This window comes from Schistocerca serialis, chromosome 6 (genome assembly GCF_023864345.2).
Source record: "Schistocerca serialis cubense isolate TAMUIC-IGC-003099 chromosome 6, iqSchSeri2.2, whole genome shotgun sequence".
Lineage (NCBI taxonomy): Eukaryota > Metazoa > Arthropoda > Insecta > Orthoptera > Acrididae > Schistocerca > Schistocerca serialis.
The window spans coordinates 400,206,283-400,229,001 of record NC_064643.1 but is presented as its reverse complement, the minus strand read 5'-3'; the positions used below and the strand labels follow the sequence as shown (position 1 = coordinate 400,229,001).

General features: G+C 43.1%; 1 protein-coding gene across 3 annotated transcripts in view; it reads right to left on the bottom strand.

Annotated features, from left to right (window-relative positions):
• LOC126484068 (hemicentin-2-like) overlaps nucleotides 1-22,719 on the bottom strand; it is a 1,942,222-nt gene that overhangs the window by 72,603 nt on the left and 1,846,900 nt on the right. For all 3 annotated transcript variants that reach the window (XM_050107431.1, XM_050107430.1, XM_050107432.1), the window contains one exon: nucleotides 9,180-9,393. In XM_050107431.1, the coding sequence (XP_049963388.1) occupies nucleotides 9,180-9,393 (214 nt within the window). The remainder of the gene's footprint in view (nucleotides 1-9,179; nucleotides 9,394-22,719) is intronic.

The following is a 22,719-nucleotide window of genomic DNA, read 5'->3' as shown; positions in this document are numbered from 1 at the left end:
GTCTAGCTCCAAGCCCATTCCGCGTTCAAAGTGTGTTAATTTCCGTCGCGCTACCACCATCACGTCCAACCAAGTCGGAAACCTTTTCACATGAATCGTCTGAGTACAAATGACAGCTCCTCCAATGCACTGCCCTTTATTACCTTATGGACGCGATACTACCACCATCGCCGTCCCATGACTTCTGTCATCTCGATGTACATACACTGCAGACCATCATGGCGGAGGATACCTTGTACTACTGTTAGTCATTCCCTATCTTGTTCCACTCGCAAATGGTGTAGGAGAAAGGCAACAGTCTTGGTGCTTGTGTACGAGCCCTGATTTCTCTTGTCTTCGTAGTCCTTACGCGAGATTTCCGTTGGTGGCACTAGAATCATTCTGCAGTGTGTCGCATACATTGGATATCTAAACTTTCTCAAGGTTTTTCATGAAAAGATCGTCTTCTTTCTCGCAAGGATTCTCATTTAGGTCAAGCAGACATTTACGTAATAAAAGCGTGTCGATCGAACCTATGGCTAAAAAGCTGCTTCGATGCGTTTGTTTTATCTGGCGTGGTTAGCATGCCAAATATTATAGCAGTACCGAAGAATGGTCGCCCGAGGGTCCTGTACGCCGTGACCCTTACAGATGAGCTACATTTTCTAGAATTCTCCCAATAAACGGAAGTCGACCATTCGCCTTACATGATACCAACAATAAGTGCTCGTTCCATATCGCTTTGCTACGTTACCATGATGTATTTAATAGATGTGACTGTCTCAAGTAGCACAATTCTACTACTGTATTCGAACGTTATACTATTGTTTTTCCACTCATCTGCATCAACTCACATGTTTCCAAGTTTACAGCAAACTGCCATTCACCACACCAAAAGAAATTCTGTGGAAGTCATCTTGTATCCCCATTTTCCCCCTAAATTAAATCAACGACATAATTTTTCCGGACACTGTATTGTCATCTGCATACAGTCGCAGATTGCTCCATACCAATATGCCATATAGTTCACGTACATAAAGAACAAGAGCGTTCATGTCACACCTCCCCGTCAATACCTGTCAAATGGTTCAACACTATGGCACTATGGCACTTAACTTCGGAGGTCATCAGTCCCTTAGAACTTAGAACTAATTAAACCTAACTAACCTAAGGACATCACACACATCCATGCCCGACGCAGGATTCGAACCTGCGACCGTAGCGGTCGCGCGGTGCCAAACTGTAGCGCCTAGAACGACTCGGCGACCCCGGCCGGCCGATATCTGTCTCTGATGAACTCTCACCATCCAAGACAACGTGCTTAGTTGTATTCCTTAGAAAGTCATCGAGACCGTCAAACATCAGAGAATCTACACTCCTGGAAATGGAAAAAAGAACACATTGACACCGGTGTGTCAGACCCACCATACTTGCTCCGGACACTGCGAGAGGGCTGTACAAGCTATGATCACACGCACGGCACAGCGGACACACCAGGAACCGCGGTGTTGGCCGTCGAATGGCGCTAGCTGCGCAGCATTTGTGCACCGCCGCCGTCAGTGTCAGCCAGTTTGCCGTGGCATACGGAGCTCCATCGCAGTCTTTAACACTGGTAGCATGCCGCGACAGCGTGGACGTGAACCGTATGTGCAGTTGACGGACTTTGAGCGAGGGCGTATAGTGGGCATGCGGGAGGCCGGGTGGACGTACCGCCGAATTGCTCAACACGTGGGGCGTGAGGTCTCCACAGTACATCGATGTTGTTGCCAGTGGTCGGCGGAAGGTGCACGTGCCCGTCGACCTGGGACCGGACCGCAGCGACGCACGGATGCACGTCAAGACCGTAGGATCTTACGCAGTGCCGTAGGGGACCGCACCGCCACTTCCCAGCAAATTAGGGACACTGTTGCTCCTGGGGTATCGGCGAGGACCATTCGCAACCGTCTCCATGAAGCTGGGCTACGGTCCCGCACACCGTTAGGCCGTCTTCCGCTCACGCCCCAACATCGTGCAGCCCGCCTCCAGTGGTGTCGCGACAGGCGTGAATGGAGGGACGAATGGAGACGTGTCGTCTTCAGCGATGAGAGTCGCTTCTGCCTTGGTGCCAATGATGGTCGTATGCGTGTTTGGCGCCGTGCAGGTGAGCGCCACAATCAGGGCTGCATACGACCGAGGCACACAGGGCCAACACCCGGCATCATGGTGTGGGGAGCGATCTCCTACACTGGCCGTACACCACTGGCGATCGTCGAGGGGACACTGAATAGTGCACGGTACATCCAAACCGTCATCGAACCCATCGTTCTACCATTCCTAGACCGGCAAGGGAACTTGCTGTTCCAACAGGACAATGCACGTCCGCATGTATCCCGTGCCACCCAACGTGCTCTAGAAGGTGTAAGTCAACTACCCTGGCCAGCAAGATCTCCGGAACTGTCCCCCATTGAGCATGTTTGGGACTGGATGAAGCGTCGTCTCACGCGGTTTGCACGTCCAGCACGAACGCTGGTCCAACTGAGGCGCCAGGTGGAAATGGCATGGCAAGCCGTTCCACAGGACTACATCCAGCATCTCTACGATCGTCTCCATGGGAGAATAGCAGCCTGCATTGCTGCGAAAGGTGGATATACACTGTACTAGTGCCGACATTGTGCATGCTCTGTTGCCTGTGTCTATGTGCCTGTGGTTCTGTCAGTGTGATTATGTGATGTATCTGACCCCAGGAATGTGTCAATAAAGTTTCACCTTCCTGGGATAATGAATTCACGGTGTTCTTATTTCAATTTCCAGGAGTGTATTTCGTATACTTAAACGATGTTAACAGTGAGCAGTGGAGCTCTGTGTCAAACGTTTGCCGTAAATCTAGTAATGTGGAATATTCCCGTCACCTTCCATCCATGGTTCGTAGGATATCGTGCAAGAAAATAGCATCCGTACCCTCCCTTCCTCCATTTTCCTTTTCTGTTCGCTAAATATGTGTAGAAGGAACGACTGTCTAAAAACCCCCATTTGAGCCTAATGTCTTTGACTTCCTCGACGTGGTCATTTCGCGAGATGCTAGAGGGAGAAGGAAATATGCTGCGTAGCTGTTCTTGGCACGTCCTCCTTCGAATTTTGGACAGTAAATGTGTCACACACAACGCTTCTCTTGTAACGCTGGCTATTGAAAATTGATGTCTCCGTAACTCTCTCGCACAGCTCTTCGTAGAATCTTCTTTATATTTTTTATTATTTCTAGCTGTAATGGGCACAGTATAAAAGGCAATATTCACGAATAGGATGAACGAGAGTTTTGTAAATCTACTTCTTTAGCAGATAAATTATATTTCCTTAGGATTCTGCCAAAGAATCGTAGATTGGCATTTGCTATTCCTGCAGCTGACTTGATGTTGTCATAAGACTTCAGGTCGTTGAGAAAAGCTACTCATACGTTAGCGGTTATTAACAGTTTCCAGAGTTTTATCCTGAATAGTGTAAGTAATGGATCTCTCGGCCTGTTTACCTTCAATTTTTGTGTGCGTTGAGATGCACCATTCGTCGATCCTCTGCAAGTCTTCCTGCATTTCGTTACAATCTTCTGGCATTGTAACCTTGCTATAGACAACAACTTGGTACGAGAAGAACTAAAGCCTTGGGTCCTCATCGTGCAAGAGGTGCGGAAGGAGGGATGGGAGAATTAACATCCCCTTTGAAAAAGAAACACGGGCAGGGTTCACCCGGCTCATTTCATAGAGCCCTGTGAGGGCCCATTGCTACGGTAATGGCGAAGGACTCAACGATAGAGACACGGATAGAATACATCTCGGTATGCCAAAAACCATTTCTCGCTTAGCAAAATCAACATTCCGTCTTACTTGAATTAAGTAGCAAGGTGGTTGGCTGGAGCTTAAAATCCAGGTACTAACATCCAGTCATGCCACTGAGTTTTTCTACGATCTCAGCCCTGTTAATTCCAATTGTAACAATGGAGCGCTTTAATAATCACTAAACTTCCCCGGAAGGGAAAAAAATCATCTACCGTCAAAGGACTAGGAACAATAATTCACTCAAGAAACCAGAAACGCTCAAAGGACAAGAAATTAAAATTTTAGACATGTAAGAAACAATATTTGCTGGATCAGAACACCACGGAATCTGGAAGTTACTAGCTGTTTGAAATCTTAGGCAGAGAAAAGGGTCCTTAAAAATACACCGTAATGGAGTGGGGGATGTAATCGGGGTTGCTTTCTCAGTTTCAAAAAACGTGCTTAGTTCCAAACCGAAGAAAAGCCTGTAGACTATAAATTAATGAAAATTTCCTTGAAATGTGTGAATGAAACGTACACAGTCATTAGCACATACATGTTGATAAACCAAAAAACATAAGAAACCTAGGAAAATTAAATAAGTCTTGATGGGAGGCGGTGAAAAATACAATCTCCAAAATTTCACAAGATTAGGTGAAAATCAATGCACAGAGAGAAAATTCAGGAAAGCGACTGGTGACCTTCCTTCGTAGAAGTTGACCAATCAAAGTGACAAAGTATAATGAAATGGCGTATAAATTATAACCCAAAATTATTTGAACCTGTTTGAAAAAGAAAACTTGGAGCATAAAAAAAAAATATTGCCATCTCTTAACAGGTAAATTCCAAATTGATCATATCATAAACTCGTATCCACATCAGGAGCAGATTTTAAAAGTTCAAGCATACAAAGGTGCAAATATTGACAGACACCTCCACCTAACCCGGAATGAAACTAAATTTAAAGCCCCAAAATTCGGTAAAAGGAGTGCCAGTGCACTAGTACAATCCAGTCACTCAACAAAATGCAAGCGCCATATTTACAACACATTAAACACATGTTAAGTAAAAATGCCCAAGGAACCAAATTCATTTACAAAGACTAGACAACACCCTTTCCGCAAGGAAGACTGTGAACAGACAGTAAAATCTCGAGCCAAGATTTTCGAATCAAGGAATTACATCAGATCGCATGTCACGTACTTGGCATAGGAAAGAAGATTCAAAATTAATTGGACAAACTAAAAGACACCAGCTGAAGAGTGAACTCCAAGAAACTGAAGAATGCTCGATATAGAACAGCACCATGGCCTTTTATAAAACATTTAGGACAAATATAAATGCCTATCAGTTCCAAAACTCTGTTTCACGAATGAAAATGAACAATTAACACTTATTAACCTAGAACACCGCAGAGAAGTTCGTAAATATTTAAATAAGGTCTAATCAGTTGTCTCGAATCCACTGAAATATCTCCATCATAAATTCCTATAGAAACCAATTTAAATTCAGAAGCACTAAATGAAGAGGAAATTGGTAGACAAATTAAAAGGTTATGAAATAGTTAAGTGTCTGTTGAAGGAGAGATTGTTGGAGAAATCTGGCTTCCTTTCCTGCAGTTAGTTTCCACTTAGCAAAATCACCCCATGTATAAATCACATTCCACGAGAGAATGCACTCTCTTCACAACATCAACCTGGTTAAGGCAATCCCGCATATGTCTGTAGCGTCAGCTATAGGTTGGAAGTCGAGAGTTTAGAAAACTGTTGTAAAAAGGTTCTTTGTTTTGTCGCGAATCCGCAGATTAGGAATATACCGAATGGGGTAGTAAACTATGTATCTAATTTTTTAACAGTTATTAACATTTACCCTACTACGGGCAGATGGACAGCGCAAAAGCTACCGCTAAAACTGGAATGTGTACATTACGATTTGAACGTTAAGGAAAAGATAGATGGAGACTGATAGAGTAAGTTAAGTTTATAACACGATGATGGTGATACTGGTTTGACGCGGTCCGTCACGAGTTCCTCCCCTGAGCCAACCTCAGAGCAACTTGCAACCAATGTCCTCAACTATTTGCTGGATTATCCCAATCTCAGTCTCCCACTTCAACTTTTACCTTGTACAGCTCCCTCTAGTACTTTGGAGGTTAGTCCCTGATGCCTTAACTGTTTCTAATATCCTGTCCCTTCATCTTGTCAGTGTTTCCTCGCCGATTCTATGCAGAACCTCCTCATCACTCACCTTATCATTCTACCTAATTTTCAACATTCTTCTGCAGCACGACATCTCAGATGCTTCTATTGTCTACTGTTCTCGTTTTCCCACGTACAACCCCAGAAATTTCTTCCTCATATTAAGACCTGTGTTTGATACTAGTAAATTTCTCTTGGCCAGGAATTTTCCTTTTGCCAGTAGTAGTGTGCCTTTTATGGCCTCTTTGCTCCTCACGGGTTATTTTGTTGCCTAGGTAGCAGAATCCCTAAACCTCATCTACTATGTGATGATCAGTCCTCATGTTAAGGCTCCCGTGCTTCTCACTTCTACAATTTCTAATTCTTTTTTTGATTTTCTTCGATTTACTCTCAAATCATATTCTCTATTCATTAGACCGTTCATTCTATTGAACAGATCCTGTAATTACTCTTAACTTTCACTAAGGATAGCAATGTCATCAGCGAGGCTTAACAATGTCCTATTACCTAGAATTTTAACCACAGACCTTATACCTTCTTTTATTTCCGTCATTGATTCTTCGATGTATAGATTGAACAGACTACATCCCTGTGTTACACCCTTTTTAATCTGAACACTTCGTTCTTCGTCTTCCCGTGTTATTGTTCCATCTTGGGCCTTGTACATATTGTCTACTATCCACCTTTCCCAATAGCTTAACCCATTTTTCTCAGAATTCCGAACATCTTGCACCATTTTACATGGTTTAACATTTTTTCAGGGCGACAAATCGTATGAACGTGTTTTTATTTTTCTTGAGTCTTGCTTGCATTATCAAACGCAACGTCATCACTGCCTCTCTGATGCCTTTTCCTTTCCTATAGTCAAACTGATCGTCATCTAATAGATTCTTAATTTTCTTTTCCATTCTTCTGAGTATTATCCTCCTCAGCAGCTTGGATGCATGAGCAGTTAAGCAGATTGTACGATAATTCTTGAGTTTGTCGGTGCTGACTATCTTCGGAACTGTGTGGATAATGTTTTTCCGAAAGACTGATGGTACATCGTCAGGCTCATACTCTCTACGCACCAACGTGAATAGTCGTATTGTTGCCACTCGCCCCAATGATTTTAGAAATTCCAATGAAATGCTGTCCATCCCTTCCGTATTATTTGATTTTAGTATTCGAGAGCTCTTCTAAATTCTGATTCTAATACATGAACATCTCTTCCTCATCGACTCGTGTCCTACTCCTACCACATCATCTGATAAGTCCCCCCCCCCCCCCCCCTCACAGAGGCCTTCAATATGTACTGTATCCCCCTATCCGCTGAGCTTTCTTGGGATTACGATATACGAAGAATGATGTGACGTCTAGATAGGACATAGGTGTCAGGAGACGAAAGGAATTATATTTGGGGAAGCAAAGGATGACTTGGAGCCTTCGCGGTTTTTACGTCATGATTGAAAAGATGGGTAGTTCTAATGGATGATAGTGTGATATGGGAGTGGTAGGCGATAGATATTACGCAGAGTAAAGCCAATTAATGCAATAGATGGAGGGAAAATGGTACATACTGACAGAGGCGCGGTACCAGACCAGTGATCTCAAGGAAGAGGAGGGCTATAAGGTACTGGGACCAATGTTTATGGGAGATGTAGGTGAGGCATATTGGTAACTGTGGGAGCTTCAGTGGGAGAAGATATTCGGGTACAGAATGTAGGGTCGGGGTTTTACGTGTGATAAATTGCTGTTTATTTATGCTAACAGCTTCGTCGTTGGCATGATGCTCGAGTATCATGTAGTTTTTGGAAACCCAGATTCTACAATGTAGGAATCAACATGGATTCCGGAAACAGCGATCGTGTGAGATCCAACTCGCTTTATTTGTTCATGAGACCCAGAAAATATTAGATACAGGCTCCCAGGTAGATGCTATTTTTCTTGACTTTCGGAAGGCGTTCGATACAGTTCCGCACTGTCGCCTGATAAACAAAGTAAGAGCCTACGGAATATCAGACCAGCTGTGTGGCTGGATTGAAGAGTTTTTAGCAAACAGAACACAGCATGTTGTTGTCAATGGAGAGACGTCTACAGACGTTAAAGTAACCTCTGGCGTGCCACAGGGGAGTGTTATGGGATCATTGCTTTTCACAATATATATAAATGACCTAGTAGATAGTGTCGGAAGTTCCATGCGGCTTTTCGCGGATGACGCTGTAGTATATAGAGAAGTTGCAGCATTAGAAAATTGTAGCGAAATGCAGGAAGATCTGCAGCGGATAGGCACTTGGTGCAGGGAGTGGCAACTGACCTTTAACATAGACAAATGTAATGTATTGCGAATACATAGAAAGAAGGATCCTTTATTGTACGATTATAGGATAGCGGAACAAACACTGGTAGCAGTTACTTCTGTAAAATATCTGGGAGTGTGCGTGCGGAACGATTTGAAGTAAGGCGGGTACCAGGTTGAGATTCATTGGGAGAGTCCTTAGAAAATGTAGTCCATCAACAAAGGAGGTGGCTTACAAAACACTCGTTCGACCTGTACTTGAGTATTGCTCATCAGTGTGGGATCCGTACCAGATCGGGTTGACGGAGGAGATAGAGAAGATCCAAAGAAGAGCGGCGCGTTTCGTCACAGGGTTATTTGGTAACCGCGATAGTGTTACGGAGATGTTTAACAAACTCAAGTGGCAGATCCTGCAAGAGAGGCGCTCTGCATCGCGGTGTAGCTTGCTCGCCAGGTCTCGAGAGGGTGCGTTTCTGGATAAGGTATCGAATATATTGCTTCCCCCTACTTATACCTCCCGCGGAGATCACGAATGTAAAATTAGAGAGATTAGAGCGCGCACGGAGGCTTTCAGACAGTCGTTCTTCCCGCGAACCATACGCGACTGGAACAGGAAAGGGAGGTAATGACAGTGGCACGTAAAGTGCCCTCCGCCACACACCGTTGGGTGGCTTGCGGAGTATAAATGTAGATGTAGATGATAAGGGTGTACCGATTCCGTTCCAGATTTATCGATCAAAATAACTCAATGTATTTCAGTAACTAATACTCGGAACGAAACTGAAAGTAACCAGCAATGGAAGTCAGGAGATCACGGAAGGGGAAATGTCTAGTGGTTGTAACTCGCCGCCGTAAAGCGCAAGTTACCACGTCAGTAGCGCCGGCAGCGGGGAGGGACGAGCGGGTGCGGTGCGGATTGCGTTCTGCTGCAGTACTCACCTTCGGACACAAAGACGAAGATGGAGGCGGGCTCCGTGTTGGAGGCGCTGCACGTGTAGTTGCCGGAGTCGGAGTCGTGCGCGTTCCGGATGGTGAGGCGGCTCTGCGTCTTCGGCCCAGGCTCCGTGTCCACCGAGATGCCGCCGCGCGCCGTGTCGTAGTTGATCATGCGGTCGTTGTGGTACCAGAACACGTACTGCGGCGGCGTCGGGCTCTGCGGACACACCACGCGGTTACCGCTGACGTCACACAGGCTCCAGGGATTGGCATGAAAAATGTTATAAGCGCAAAATCTGAAACGTATGCCACGTCACTGCTGTCTGGTCACCATTGTTGAGAATATCAGGAAGATCGAGGTTAAACTGCTAAAGATAACAATTCTTAGAACAGCAGTTTTTTTTCTTATTTTAAGAATGTGCAGGTTGAGTCAGGAATAGTGACAGTATTGGTGATTCTAAATAAAAAACCTCGTATGGATATATGCCCTATTCCGGATGGTTTCCGATGTAGAACATGTCAAATATACACTGCTATCTATTTCCTGTATCATTCAGTACATTGTCATTGTTTACAACGTACCACAGTAGTGTAGAAGAATTCGAGGCTAACAGTTTGAGCACTTGTGGTCTATCGCGTTGGTAAACTACCTCAAATTGTGGAATGGGTTTGCATATTGTGTCCGTGTATTACCGTCAGCTACTTGCGACGAATGAAAATTTGTGCCGCACCGTGACTCGAACACTTGTCATGAGTGGTCGCCTCAACAACTCCGCAATCAGAGTAAGCCCCTGGATCGACCCAAACCTCAATATGTCACGGAATCATAATCCAAATTCTTGCACATTCGTGAAACTAAGCGTTGGGGGACAAACGTTTTTTTTTCGTCATTTTGGCTCAGCAAGGCTTGATTATATCATTAATCCATTGTAATAAATGCAGTTACTGCATAAACACAGACAAGATAATCATTAATGATATACTGTTTATCAGGCAGGCCTACGGAAGTTACTTACACAAGAGAGCATGCGCGTCGCGTGAGATTTTATATATTCTCTCGCTTCCTCCAAGCCAACTATTAGCCCTAGAGAAAAAAGAAGGGAGACTCTTTTTGTACGAAATTTGATGTATGTTAACTGTATACTGCGACACATTTTCATTCGAGGGCGGAGTTTTACTGTTATTCAATAAGAAGCTACGTAACTGATATTAAAGCTGTTCTTCTTGGAACCACCATTAAGAATAGGGCAAATGTCCATGTCAAGTTTTTCGTTCAGAATCACCGATACTATCACTCTTCAGAGCATGTATGTTTCCTCATGACTTACTTAACGATTTACATGGTTTTGTTATCATGGTAACATACTATTTCTTTAGGACTGAAGCTCAGTTTAGCAGAGAGGTAACGATAAAACAACCAAGAACTATAAAAGCAACCAACATATTTTTCTTTACAATGGCCACGGGTTATAAAATCGTGTCTAAGACTAACTGCAATATTCAAGTCAAATTTCTCTAGTTCATGCACTCAAAAAATTCACTTAACCATTTTGAATCTTCACTGCATCCCAGTTTTGAAACTACTTAGAAGATTAAAATTGTGTCTCCGATCGGGACATAAACATGGAACCTTGCATTTCGTGTATAGTTTCCGTGAAAAGACAGGTTCTGGGATCATGTCTCGATCCAGTTCACAGCTTTAATCTGCCAGGAAGTTCAGTTTTTGCCGGTAATGAAATGAAGCCATGTGGTAGATGCCATCTCGCACGCCTATCATTTTCCTTTTAGAATTTACTTCATTTGACTGATTTCACTGATTCTCAACACTTAAACTAATTCATTCTGTCTCCCATAGATAAAAGTGAAATTACAAGTTATGACACTGCAGTAAGATGACACAAAAAATGATATCTTTAGCAAAGAGCTAGACAAAGTGAATATTTCACTACGATTTCTTTGGCGGAAATCGAAGCGTTACAGTAAGCCATAAGCGATACTTTCAGAGTTTAAAAATGTTACTCTGTAGATGTCGTGCCTTTCGACTAGCACACCCTGTAGATTAATCTTAACGTATACTTTTTTTTTTTAAATTTTCTGACCAACTGGCATCATACAACAAAATCAGTTCCATTTCTGTCTTTGTTGCTTCCTATTTTTCCAACACGACATCTACTCCACATACTGTCTTTTCCTTTCTTCCATCCATATTGCTGCTTATTTATTTTCCCGCCTTCTAATTTAGTAAATTTAGTATTTCATTCATAAAATACTTCGTTTCTGTTATGTCCGATTTTTTCTTGCTACTTCCACAATTATCTGTGTAATCCATGCTACTGATGTCTTTTTTTCAGAAATAGAATAAGATACCTCCTTTTTCACCTATTCTAATGCATTTGGTAAAGGCGTTGAAGATGCTTTAACATTTACTTCTTCCATTACATATTGTATTTTATGTATATTTCGATATATCTTTTAATAACTTTTTTTCACCTCTCTGTTGGTAGTATTGCGCGTCTTATTTTTCTAATAATCCGTCTTTCAAGTATCTCTGTTCTTTTTAGAATGTACTTCATTCATAAATATTCAAAACTGTATACACATTAGTTTACCACTGTCGTGTAGTGCGTTAGTTTTGTATTTCTAAAGACCCAGTTCTTGCTGTAGGTAGTGTATAGTTAAACCGTATGCAATTTTTCTTACTTATACTCGCATCTACTGCCTATCTTTCTAGTCCGCTGAATTGTATACTTCGTCCAACATATTTAAATTTACCTTGTATTGAATTGTATATAACTAGGGACCTAGAAACGAAGGAGAGGCCCTCAGTGGTGAACAACCCCACAACAGGCTTGTTTGAATTAGTTAGAGCTACTTTTAACTGTCACAGCCACGTACGTCAAGGCGTATGGAACAGTTAGTATTTGAGCATCACATATTACTGTGGATTTGCAATTTCTCCAGTTTCAAAAATGATCCGATAACTTATGATTTGAAATAATGCTGCATGCGACTGTGTCCCTAGATATTAAGTATGATATGCTGTGATACCTGGTAGTTTCTAAGACCATGGAATGCCATTAAATACATGTCTGTGTTATTAGGCCGTTCTCACAGCGCTGGTAATGACTGCCTAGCAGTGTGAACGGTATCACCATCCAAATGTAACCAGGTGTCGTAAACTTGTTGAAAACTAGGTACAACACGTGTGACATAAGATTTACAGCATCTCAGCCTATCGATTGCAGTCACTCATGTTATCCGGCCCTAATTTTTGAAAAAGTAATAGCTGATTGATCTCGTACAAAGAAACTCCACATTGTAATACAACCTTGCTTGAAGGGCTCTCACTGGGGTTGCTAATTGTCCAATAACGCTATTTCTGTTTATTAACTCGTCCATCTCTGTAGCTGAGTGATCAGCGCAGCTGACTTCTATGTGGGAAGGCCCGTGTTCGGTTCCCGGTACTGCCAGAAATATTAACCTGATGAAAGGTCGGGTACGGGATGCTCTTAGCATCACGGCGCAACCTGAGGAGCTACTCGATTTATTAGTAGTGGCTCCACGGTCAAGAAGCCCGACAACGACCGGGAGAGCGTTGCCCCTCCATACCGCATCCGATGACGCCATTGACAGAGGACGACACGGTGGTCGGTCGGGCCCGATTCTCCCGTCCAGGATGAGAACGCGGAAATTTTACCTTACATTTATTTTCAGCCTCGGAAATAAAATTAAGTTCATTAACATGCAGGAACTGTCCGGCACTTAATTGTGATCCTACTAATACTTAAGACACATGTCATTGAAGATTACAGCTTGACTCGAGTATGTTTTTGACTAAGCTATATTATGTTATATTATATTCAGATAGCTGGATTATCTTCCGAAAAACCAAATGTGCTACATGTTATTTCACACTCACCTACAGAGAGTTGAATACGGTGATCCAAAGCGTGAAAGTATGAGAAACGGCTCAATAAAACGTCAGAGAAACGTTGCGTGCAGAGCAACGCGCGCCTCGGCGCTTGCCGGGAGAAAGCCAGAAGAAATATTACAGGTGCACTTGGGAAATCCCCGCGGACGCCAGATGAAGCTCCGAGAAAGATGGCGCCTGTATTGCGTTTACCGGGCGAGTTATTTCTGTCTTAAAGGAGCAGCTTTATATCTGCGCGAGGGAAGCTCTAAACGAAAAATATGGCTGCCGACCTCGCCTCTCACTGACGCCGCCGCTGCACGCCTGAATGAGACGTGTGACACGCCTACCGCCTACCGCAGTTCCAGGAATTAAATCTGGCAGACCTTCATCTCGCTTCTCGCTCATGGAGTGCTTCGCATACTAAGGTAACATTGACGGAATGGCGCATTTTGCTGGGGAAGATGTTTTGAGGAATGAAATTTCTGTCTGCTGCTACCATCTAACAGGCACGCCTACAGATTAATATTGGCTTTGTACTGCTGGCAGGCTAAACATTTTAGTGATGTTTTCTGATGAAGATCAGTGACACATACGGATTTTGGACGAGATACAGAAACTTTCTGTATACTGACTTTGCAGCAAGAAATTAATTGGTTGTAATGTGTAGTATCGTATTGAAATAAACTTATTTTAACGTTAATGTGCGCGCAAAATAATATTACCCCTACCTGTGCAAAAGGAATGGCACGGGAGGGGACAGCAGACGTGGTGTGAAAGGATACTGAGCAGCAGTGGAAGTGCAGTTTGACAAGCGAAGCCTACGCACAAACGCATATCTTGCAAAGACGAATACATTTCTTGCATTCTGCACAAACATATAAATTTACTTTATTTATGTTTTTACTCTTTATTTATTTATTTTATCCGATCTGATAAGGGCGATCAGGATCTCTCTTACATCGGACCAGGACCTCACACATATAGTACCTTTTGTTATATCATAGTAAACTAAGAAATAGCAATTTTAGTATGACTAACAGTACTACAATGATGTGAGTGTCTATACTGATAATGTGTGTGAATAATATTGACTATAAACTAATAAAGTTAACACTGGCAGTACTTGTACTACTGCTGCTGTCACCGACAATGGCAATAATAATTACTGTGTCGTCCGAACAAGACACAGCCACGGAACAAGCACCACAGCCGCATAGAGGCGAGCTGGTGCCAGTTCCGTAGAGACTCGCCACTTGCGAGAGTTCCTCCAACCACCAGGGCGGCGTTGAGGATGAAGATATCGACTTCGTCTCGGCCACTTGTCCGCCGAGTACAATAAGCCAATGACCGGACGAAAACAGACAGAAGCGTGGTCGGAAGATATAAGAGCATCTGTCGCCCACTTGGCTATAGATCATCTTCCAGGGCTGCCTTAGACAGGGAACGTCTTTTAGTGACCTCTTAGAAATGAACACATAGTTGTAAATTGAATTTGCTACGTACTGTGAAGTTTACCTACGATTAACTGCAGGTGGCCATTGAAAACCTTTTTTGTGTTATATTTCATGCAGTGCTGCCGAATTCAGTATTCAAGTATTCAAAAAGATTAGTAGTCCTTTTAATTCATTTGTGTGACTTTGTTACTAGTTTCTCCTATCCTGTTACCTGACGCTGGGGCATAGCTGTGTAATAGTGGCAGGGAGAAATTGCCTTAGCGGTGTACTGCACTAGAAGCCGTTTCACCAACCCACATGCTCAGTGTACCGTAATTATAGTGGCAGCTCGGCCTCCACAGCAGTAGCGACGAGGTCTTTACAAAACTGGCGACGAGGGTTTACAATAATAATAATAACAATAAGGATAGTAGGAGATACGAAAGGAATTTATGGATGTATAAAACAGATTTTTTCTTATACAGTGTGTTCTGAAGAAACGAAGTTTATGGAGACTACACCAGCTAAGAATATTGGGTAATGAGGAAGAACTGGTTCGAGAAAGGACTTCGAGAAAGGGGGATAGATTTTGTTCTAATGGGAACAGGTCTTTCTGCCGTGTTATTCAAACAAAAGCATTAAGGTCGAGGAGCGATATGAGGGACATTGTACGCTGATAGAGCATTAGAGAAGCCAGAGAGTATGGAAATCTCTGCACTCGTCTGCGCGCAGCTTTTTAGGTCAACAGGGAAGAGCTTTTTATATTTCTGTAGGGTATGAAGAGATGCTGATGCCTTCTTGCACAATGCAGTTACCTGCTCCTTCCAATTTAGATTTCCGTTTATTATTTCTCTTAGATTCTTTTCTAAAAGAGACAGTTAATATTTCTCTCGTTTATGGTTAAAGATGTTGCCGATTCTCGATATTTCGAGCTAATGAGTCTAGAATGACCAACCAGTATCGGTTACATGTTGGATGGGTTGAGTTTTAACCTTATATCCTGCGCCCATTTTGACAGGATGTACTTCATGAGACGTTGTTCTGTTGAACTACGTGCTTTCATTCTTTCCCTTGATTGGAGTCGAGTATGAGGTTTGTGGTTCTGTTCTTGCTACCTACAACGGTCGTTCACTGCAGGGCGGGTATCCAGAATCCGTTTTGCTCAAGGTTTTCCTTTTGCTTGATGAAGGTGCTCTCATGTATGTGGATTTCTATGACCTCGCTGAACTAGCAAGTTTCGTAGCTCTTTTCCAAACTGTCATGTCGGCGAAGTTTATTCTGTCGTCGGCCTCACATAGTGGGTGCTCCGACACGGCCGTTTTTTCCACCTATCCCAACCTGCCGCTGATGCTCACTGATCCTGGTGATGATTAATCGTCGAATCTATTCAACATAGACTTCTCCAAATGTTCAGGACATGCCGAAATTCTCGACACATTCGCTGATCTGAGGCATTCATTGATGTTCGTCGCTTCATAAACAGTCTTTGCGTCGTGCTTGGACAACACACTTCTGATTCTGTCCGTCCCCCCTCGGCATGTATGGCAGAAGGGCCGTATCCTATTCTTCTTCTTTTGATGTGTCACTTTGCTGTTAGACTTCGTGGCACTTGTTTCTGCAACCTGCGGAGTAACGGCTGCTCTCGGAACGCTGTCCATGTGTTGCATTTCGCGTGTGATGTGAGACGGCTCACATATTCTTGCAGCACACCATCTAAGATATATCTGAGCGAGACAGTGTCACGCAATGAGTGGGTCATCTTCAGTACTGTGATATGTCCTCATTCCTTGAGATTCTAAGATAGAAATCGGGAAGTAGGATTTAATTCTCCGTTGATGATGAGATCATTACAGATTGATCATGTAGACGAACTGAATTGGAATTCATTTTAAAGAGAACCACCTTGGCATTCATCTTAAGGGTAAAACCCACACCTGGTGTACGGACAGGGATTGAACTCCGCTCCCGCTGAGTGTCCAGTGACTTAAACGCAGCCCCATCACATCCGATGACCGCGGTAATGAATATGGGGTTTAATTGAGTACCTTCAGCTGCAGCATGGTGAAGCGCATCTGTAAATCAACACCTCCCTTTTCTTCGCTGAGAAATACCGGTAATATATATCGTTCCATCTTAGATGGCGAAACAGGCAAGACCCTTTTCCAGTTCATCAGTTTACAATATCCGTTACGACGGTGCTTACTACTTTCACTAAGATTACAAATTTACTGCAAAGATAAGCCTCGAAAGGTGCGAAACTAGTTTACAGAACTTGACCAATTATAGACCTCTAGGAACCTGAGACTACGGTACAATCTTTATCTTTTTATCTTTCCAGACCTTCTTCATGCCTTAGCTGATTGCCTGTCTCCGTTCGTTTCACATCACCCTCCTAGATTGTGGTTTTTGTCGTTGGACAGGAAATTTTGCAGTGTTGATCAGTAGCCTCAAATTTTCCCTCTCTGATTGATGTCTTCTGTGACGTTAGGTTTTCTCAGATCCCTTCTTCTCTCTTCCAGCCTTCCCGTATTTCTTTTTTAAATCTGAAAATGAAATTAAAAACTTTTCTTCATTAGTCTTTTGTCATTCATTCTCTTAATATGACCGCAAACCTTTAACCTTCTCCTCTTTTGTTGTGCTTTCTTTCTTTTCCAATTCTTCTGGTCCACCCCTTTTATTCAGTGTTAGGTATTTAGATCCGTAAAGTGCTTCTGGTTTAATTACTGTTTCATAGTGTTTAATTTTTGCCTGAAATGATATTGCTCTTTTATTATATCGATTTTGGGTGAATTTTTATGCTAATTTCATTCTCTCTGATCTTTCTTTAGATATCGTGTTTCCAAATCCACTTTATTAGACCTGTTCTCTCCAATACTTAAATATATCAACTCTTCTGATGTTTCTGTCTTGTTTTAAGGAAATAAAAAAAAAATATTTGAAAAAGTGACTGGTCAGTTTTATCCGTATTTACATTTGATGCACGGTCACAGTTTGTAGAAGACCCATAATAGATAAACTTCATGAAGATTCTATCTTCTACAGGGTGTTTCGAAATTTCCGTTACATGCTTCCAGGACCTGTAGAAGGAAGTGAGTACATAATATTTTGTATGGGAACCCATGTCCGGAAACGTTCTGTTTCAATTCATGTGTTTCACTCACCCACTTCTGCTTGAGGAGTTGAATTAGGCGTAATGAAATACAATTCTAAAGGAAACATAACGAAACATTCATTTATCATTTAAGCGCATCTGTTTGTATTAACACTCAAACATTACGTGTTTTGCCGCGCGAGATTAGCCGAGCGGTCTAGGGCGCTGCAGTCATGGATTGTGCGGCTGGTCCCGGCGGAGGTTCGAGTCCTACCTCGGGCATTGGTGTGTGTGTGTGTGTGTGTGTGTGTGTGTGTGTGTGTGTGTGTGTGTGTGTGTGTTAGTCCTTAGGATAATTAAGGTTAAGTAGTGTGTAAGCTGAGGGACTGATGACCTTAGCAGTAAAGTCCCATCAGATTTCACACATTTTTTTCATTACGCGTTTTCTTTATTCCAAAGCAAAAACAGGACCCAGCATACTGTACGTACAGAATAGTACTGACACATTGCAACAACAGGTGACCGTCTGGTGTAGTGCACGTCATTCTGCCTTCCCTGTTGCATGCCAGGACAAGAGCAACTCTGAGACTTTTCTCTTCCCCTCAGCAGACGTGGACGCGTTACAGATCTGGACCGGAAACAGTTATAGAACGGAAACGGTACGTTTCCAGATATGGGTTGCAATCCAAAGTGTTATGATAGGTACTGTAGGCAATAATGTCTCTGTCTACAAAACTTTCAAGTCCAGGTACATTAGGAACTCCTGTACCACCTCGTACAATAGCTACAGTAAGCCAACCATTACCATGACTGAATGTATCATTAAGGTCTATGCTAAAATTAATTCTACATCCAACAAATACACAAGGGCCGTCGACGAGGGAATTAGCAGGAATGTTCTTCACAGTATTCCTCTTCTTGTCTGAGCGGAGGAGAAAACTGGTGATTGAAATTTCATGAGAAGATCCCGTCGCAACGAAAAACGCCTTTGTTTTAATGATTGCCACTCCAATTCACGTATCATATCTGTGACACTATCTCCCCTATTTCGCGATAATGCAAAACAAGCTGCCCTTCTTTGTACTTTTTCGATGTCATCCGTCAGTCCCACCTGATGCGGATCCCACACCGCACAGCAGTACTCCAGAATAGGGCGGACAAGCGTAGTGTAAGCAGTCTCTTTGGTAGACGTGTTGCACCTTCTAAGTGTTCTGCTAATGAATCGCAGTCTTTGGTTTGCTCTACCCACAATATTATTTATGTGATCGTTCCAATAAAGGTTATTTGTAATTGTAATCCCTAAGTATTTAGTTGAATTTACAGCCCTCAGATTTGTGTGACTTATCGCGTAATCGAAATTTAGCTCATTTCTTTTAGTACTCATGTGAATAACTTCACACTTTTCATTATTCAGGGTCAATTGCCACTTTTCGCACCATACAGATATCTTATCTAAATCATCTGATGACTTTACAAGACGGTAAATGACAGCATCATCTGAAAACACACGCCCGGGTTCCCGGGTTCAATTCCCGGCGGGGTCAGGGATTTTCTCTGCCTCGTGATGGCTGGGTGTTGTGTGTTGTCCTTAGGTTAGTTAGGTTTAAGTAGTTCTAAGTTCTAGGGGACTGATGACCATAGATGTTAAGTCCCATAGTGCTCAGAGCCATTTGAACCATTTGAACCATCTGCAAACAATCTAAGACGGCTACTCAGATTGTGTCCTATGTCGTTAGTATAGATCATTTCTTGGCAGCAAATGTTGTCCCGAGGGTTTTGGAGGTCGAAAATTTGGATTCTACACTCTCTCAGCTACATGCACAAGATAAAAATAATTAAGTCTTCTACTTCATATTTGCGAGCAAAAGGTATCCCGTTACTGTACTATTGGGGGTGGTGGCTGAGACTGATGAAGTGGGCTGCACTTGGAGGTCTGAGCAGTGGAGCGGGAGATGCGGCGATATCGAGGCGAATCTCTGCCGGTCGCCATGGTGTGAGCGGGTGAGGAGTTGTAGGGTAGCGCTGGGCTTATATGGGGGCGTTGGGCAGACTCGTCTGAAGTGGTGGAGCAGGCCGAAGTCACTGCGGTGGTGGCAGTTAAGAGGTGTGAGTACGGCACGAGTCAGTGTGGTGACTGGGTGGACAGCCAACAATTACAGAGCCTACCGTAGATCTGGTGTGCCTGGCTGCCGGGAATAGGACTCCACAATGGTAGCCAAGGGGATTGACAGCAGAGTGTAGACACAAACAGGTGAGAAGGCCAGCTGGTGTCTTTCCTGGGCAAGAGGACAGCAATTCTAGAGCATACGCAGACAAGGCAATCTGTATCGCAAAAGAAACACTAACACTGTGCTCTAGTGACAGTGTAACACGGGTCGGCTGAGCTGATTCAAGATGTGTTAGTGCACACGGAAGGGCACATGTGGTGAGCACTGGGTGTAAAAATCTGTCTGTCATATTCTATATGATTTATAGATGAAGCAGCTATGACACATACTGTGTATGAATATTTTGGAGTGAAAATGATGGCAGGAAAAAAGGAAGGAAAAGAGCTAGGAAGGATATAATGAATTCCAGGGGTACAGGGCGGCAATGCAACAGCGACAGCTGAAAATTTGTGCCAGACCTGGACGCAAACCTGGATGCTCCGCTACTTTGCTTAACCACCAAGGCCATCCGGACACGCTGTAAGTCAAGTCCCAACCGCCAACTTTCTGCTCGTCACTCCGCAACGAACCCCGCCCATTAACCCCCTACTCACAGACAACGGTGTATCCTCTGCACTAAAACATTGTCATCAAACAGACTTTGCGCCCTTTCGGAAAACAGAAATCTGCGAGTAGGGGGTTAATGTGCGTGGGTCTCTGCGTTGAGACTACGGGAAATTGGGAATTAAGGTCTGATAGATAGCGTGTCCGGATGGCCGAAACGGTTAAGGCGATCAGTGTAGAGAAGCAAAGCTTCCGGGTCCGAGTCCCGGTCTGGCACAAATTTTCAACTCTCTCCATTGCCTTGCCGTAATGCCCCGTGCGGCTGGAAGCCATTATTTGCTTCCTATCTCTTTCCAATCCCGTTTCCTTTCCAGTCCTTTCAGCTAAAAATATTCATGTGTATTTCACATGGAAGGACCATGTGCACATTGTGTTGAGGTTGCTGTGTCTGCTTACATGCTTACATGGTGGGCGCGCGGTTGCATTCTCGGAGCGAGAGTATCACGCTGTAAGCATAACCATAATTTTGTATGGTAGTGTACAGAGAATTACAATTGCTAATTAGCTGGCGAAGGGAGTAGATAGTAGATCTAGCATTTAATTGAAGTGTGAAGGTTTTTTTTTGGGTCATCAGTCTACTGACTGGTTTGATGCGGCCCGCCACGAATTCCTTTCCTGTGCTAACCTCTTCATCTCAGAGTAGCACTTGCAACCTACGTCCTCAATAATTTGCTATACGTATTCCAATCTCTGTCTTCCTCTACAGTTTTTGCCCTCTACAGCTCCCTCTAGTACCATGGAATTCATTCCCTCATGTCTTAGCAGATGTCCTATCATCCTGTCCCTTCTCCTTATCAGTGTTTTCCACATATTCCTTTCCTCTCCGATTCTGCGTAGAACCTCCTCATTCCTTAGCTTATCAGTCCATCTAATTTTCAACATTCGTCTATAGCACCACATCTCAAATGCTTCGATTCTCTTCTGTTCCGGTTTTCCTACAGTCCATGTTTCACTACCATACAATGCTGTACTCCAGACGTACATCCTCAGAAATTTCTTCCTCAAATTAAGGCCGGTATTTGATATTAGTAGGCTTCTCTTGGCCAGAAATGCATTTTTTGCCATAGCGAGTCTGCTTTTGATGTCCTTGCTCCGTCCGTCATTGGTTATTTTACTGCCTAGGTAGCAGAATTCCTTAACTTCATTGACTTCGTGACCATCAATCCTGATGTTAAGTTTCTCGCTGTTCACATTTCTACTACTTCTCATTACCTTCGTTTTTCTCCGATTTACTCTCAAACCGTACTGTGTACTCATTATACTGTTCATTCCGTTCAGCAGATCATTAAATTCTTCTTCACTTTCACTCAGGATAGCAATGTCATCAGCGAATCGTATCATTGATATCCTTTCACCTTGTATTTTAACTCCACTCCTGAACCTTTCTTTTATTTCTATCATTGCTTCCTCGATGTACCGATTGAAGAGTAGGGGCGAAAGGCTACAGCCTTGTCTTACACCCTTCTTAATACCACCACTTCGTTCTTGATCGTCCACTCTTATTATTCCCTCTTGGTTGTTGTACATATTGTATATGACCCGTCTCTCCCTATAGCTTACCCCTACTTTTTTCAGAATCTCGAACAGCTTGCGCCATTTTATATTGTCGAACGCTTTTTCCAGGTCGACAAATCCTACGAGAGTGTCTTGATTTTTCTTTAGCCTTTGTTTCCATTATTAGCCGTAACGTCAGAATTACCTCTCTCGTCCATTTACTTTTCCTAAAGCCAAACTGATCGTCACCTAGCGCATTCTCGATTTTCTTTTCCATTCTTCTGTATATTATTCTTGTAAGCAGCTTCGATGCATGAGCTGTTAAGCTGATTGTACGATAATTCTCGCACTTGTCAGCTCTTTCCGTCTTCGGAATTGTGTGGATGATGCTTTTCCGAAAGTCAGATGGTATATCGCCAGACTCCATATATTCTACACACCAACGTGAATAGTCGTTTTGTTGCCACTTCCCCCAATGATTTTAGAAATTCTGATGGAATGTTATCTATCCCTTCTGCCTTATTTGACCGTAAGTCCTCCAAAGCTCTTTTAAATTCCGATTCTAATAATGGATCCCCTATCTCTTCTAAATCGACTCCTGTTTCTTCTTCTATCACATCAGACAAATCTTCACCCTCATAGAGGCTTTCAATGTATTCTTTCCACCTATCTGCTGTCTCCTCTGTATTTAACAGTGGAGTTCCCGTTGCACTCTTAATTTTACCACCGTTGCTTTTAATGTCACCAAAGGTTGTTTTGACTATCCTGTATGCTGAGTCTGTCCTTCCGACAATCATATCTTTTTCGATGTCTTCACATTTTTCCCGCAGCTATTTCGTCT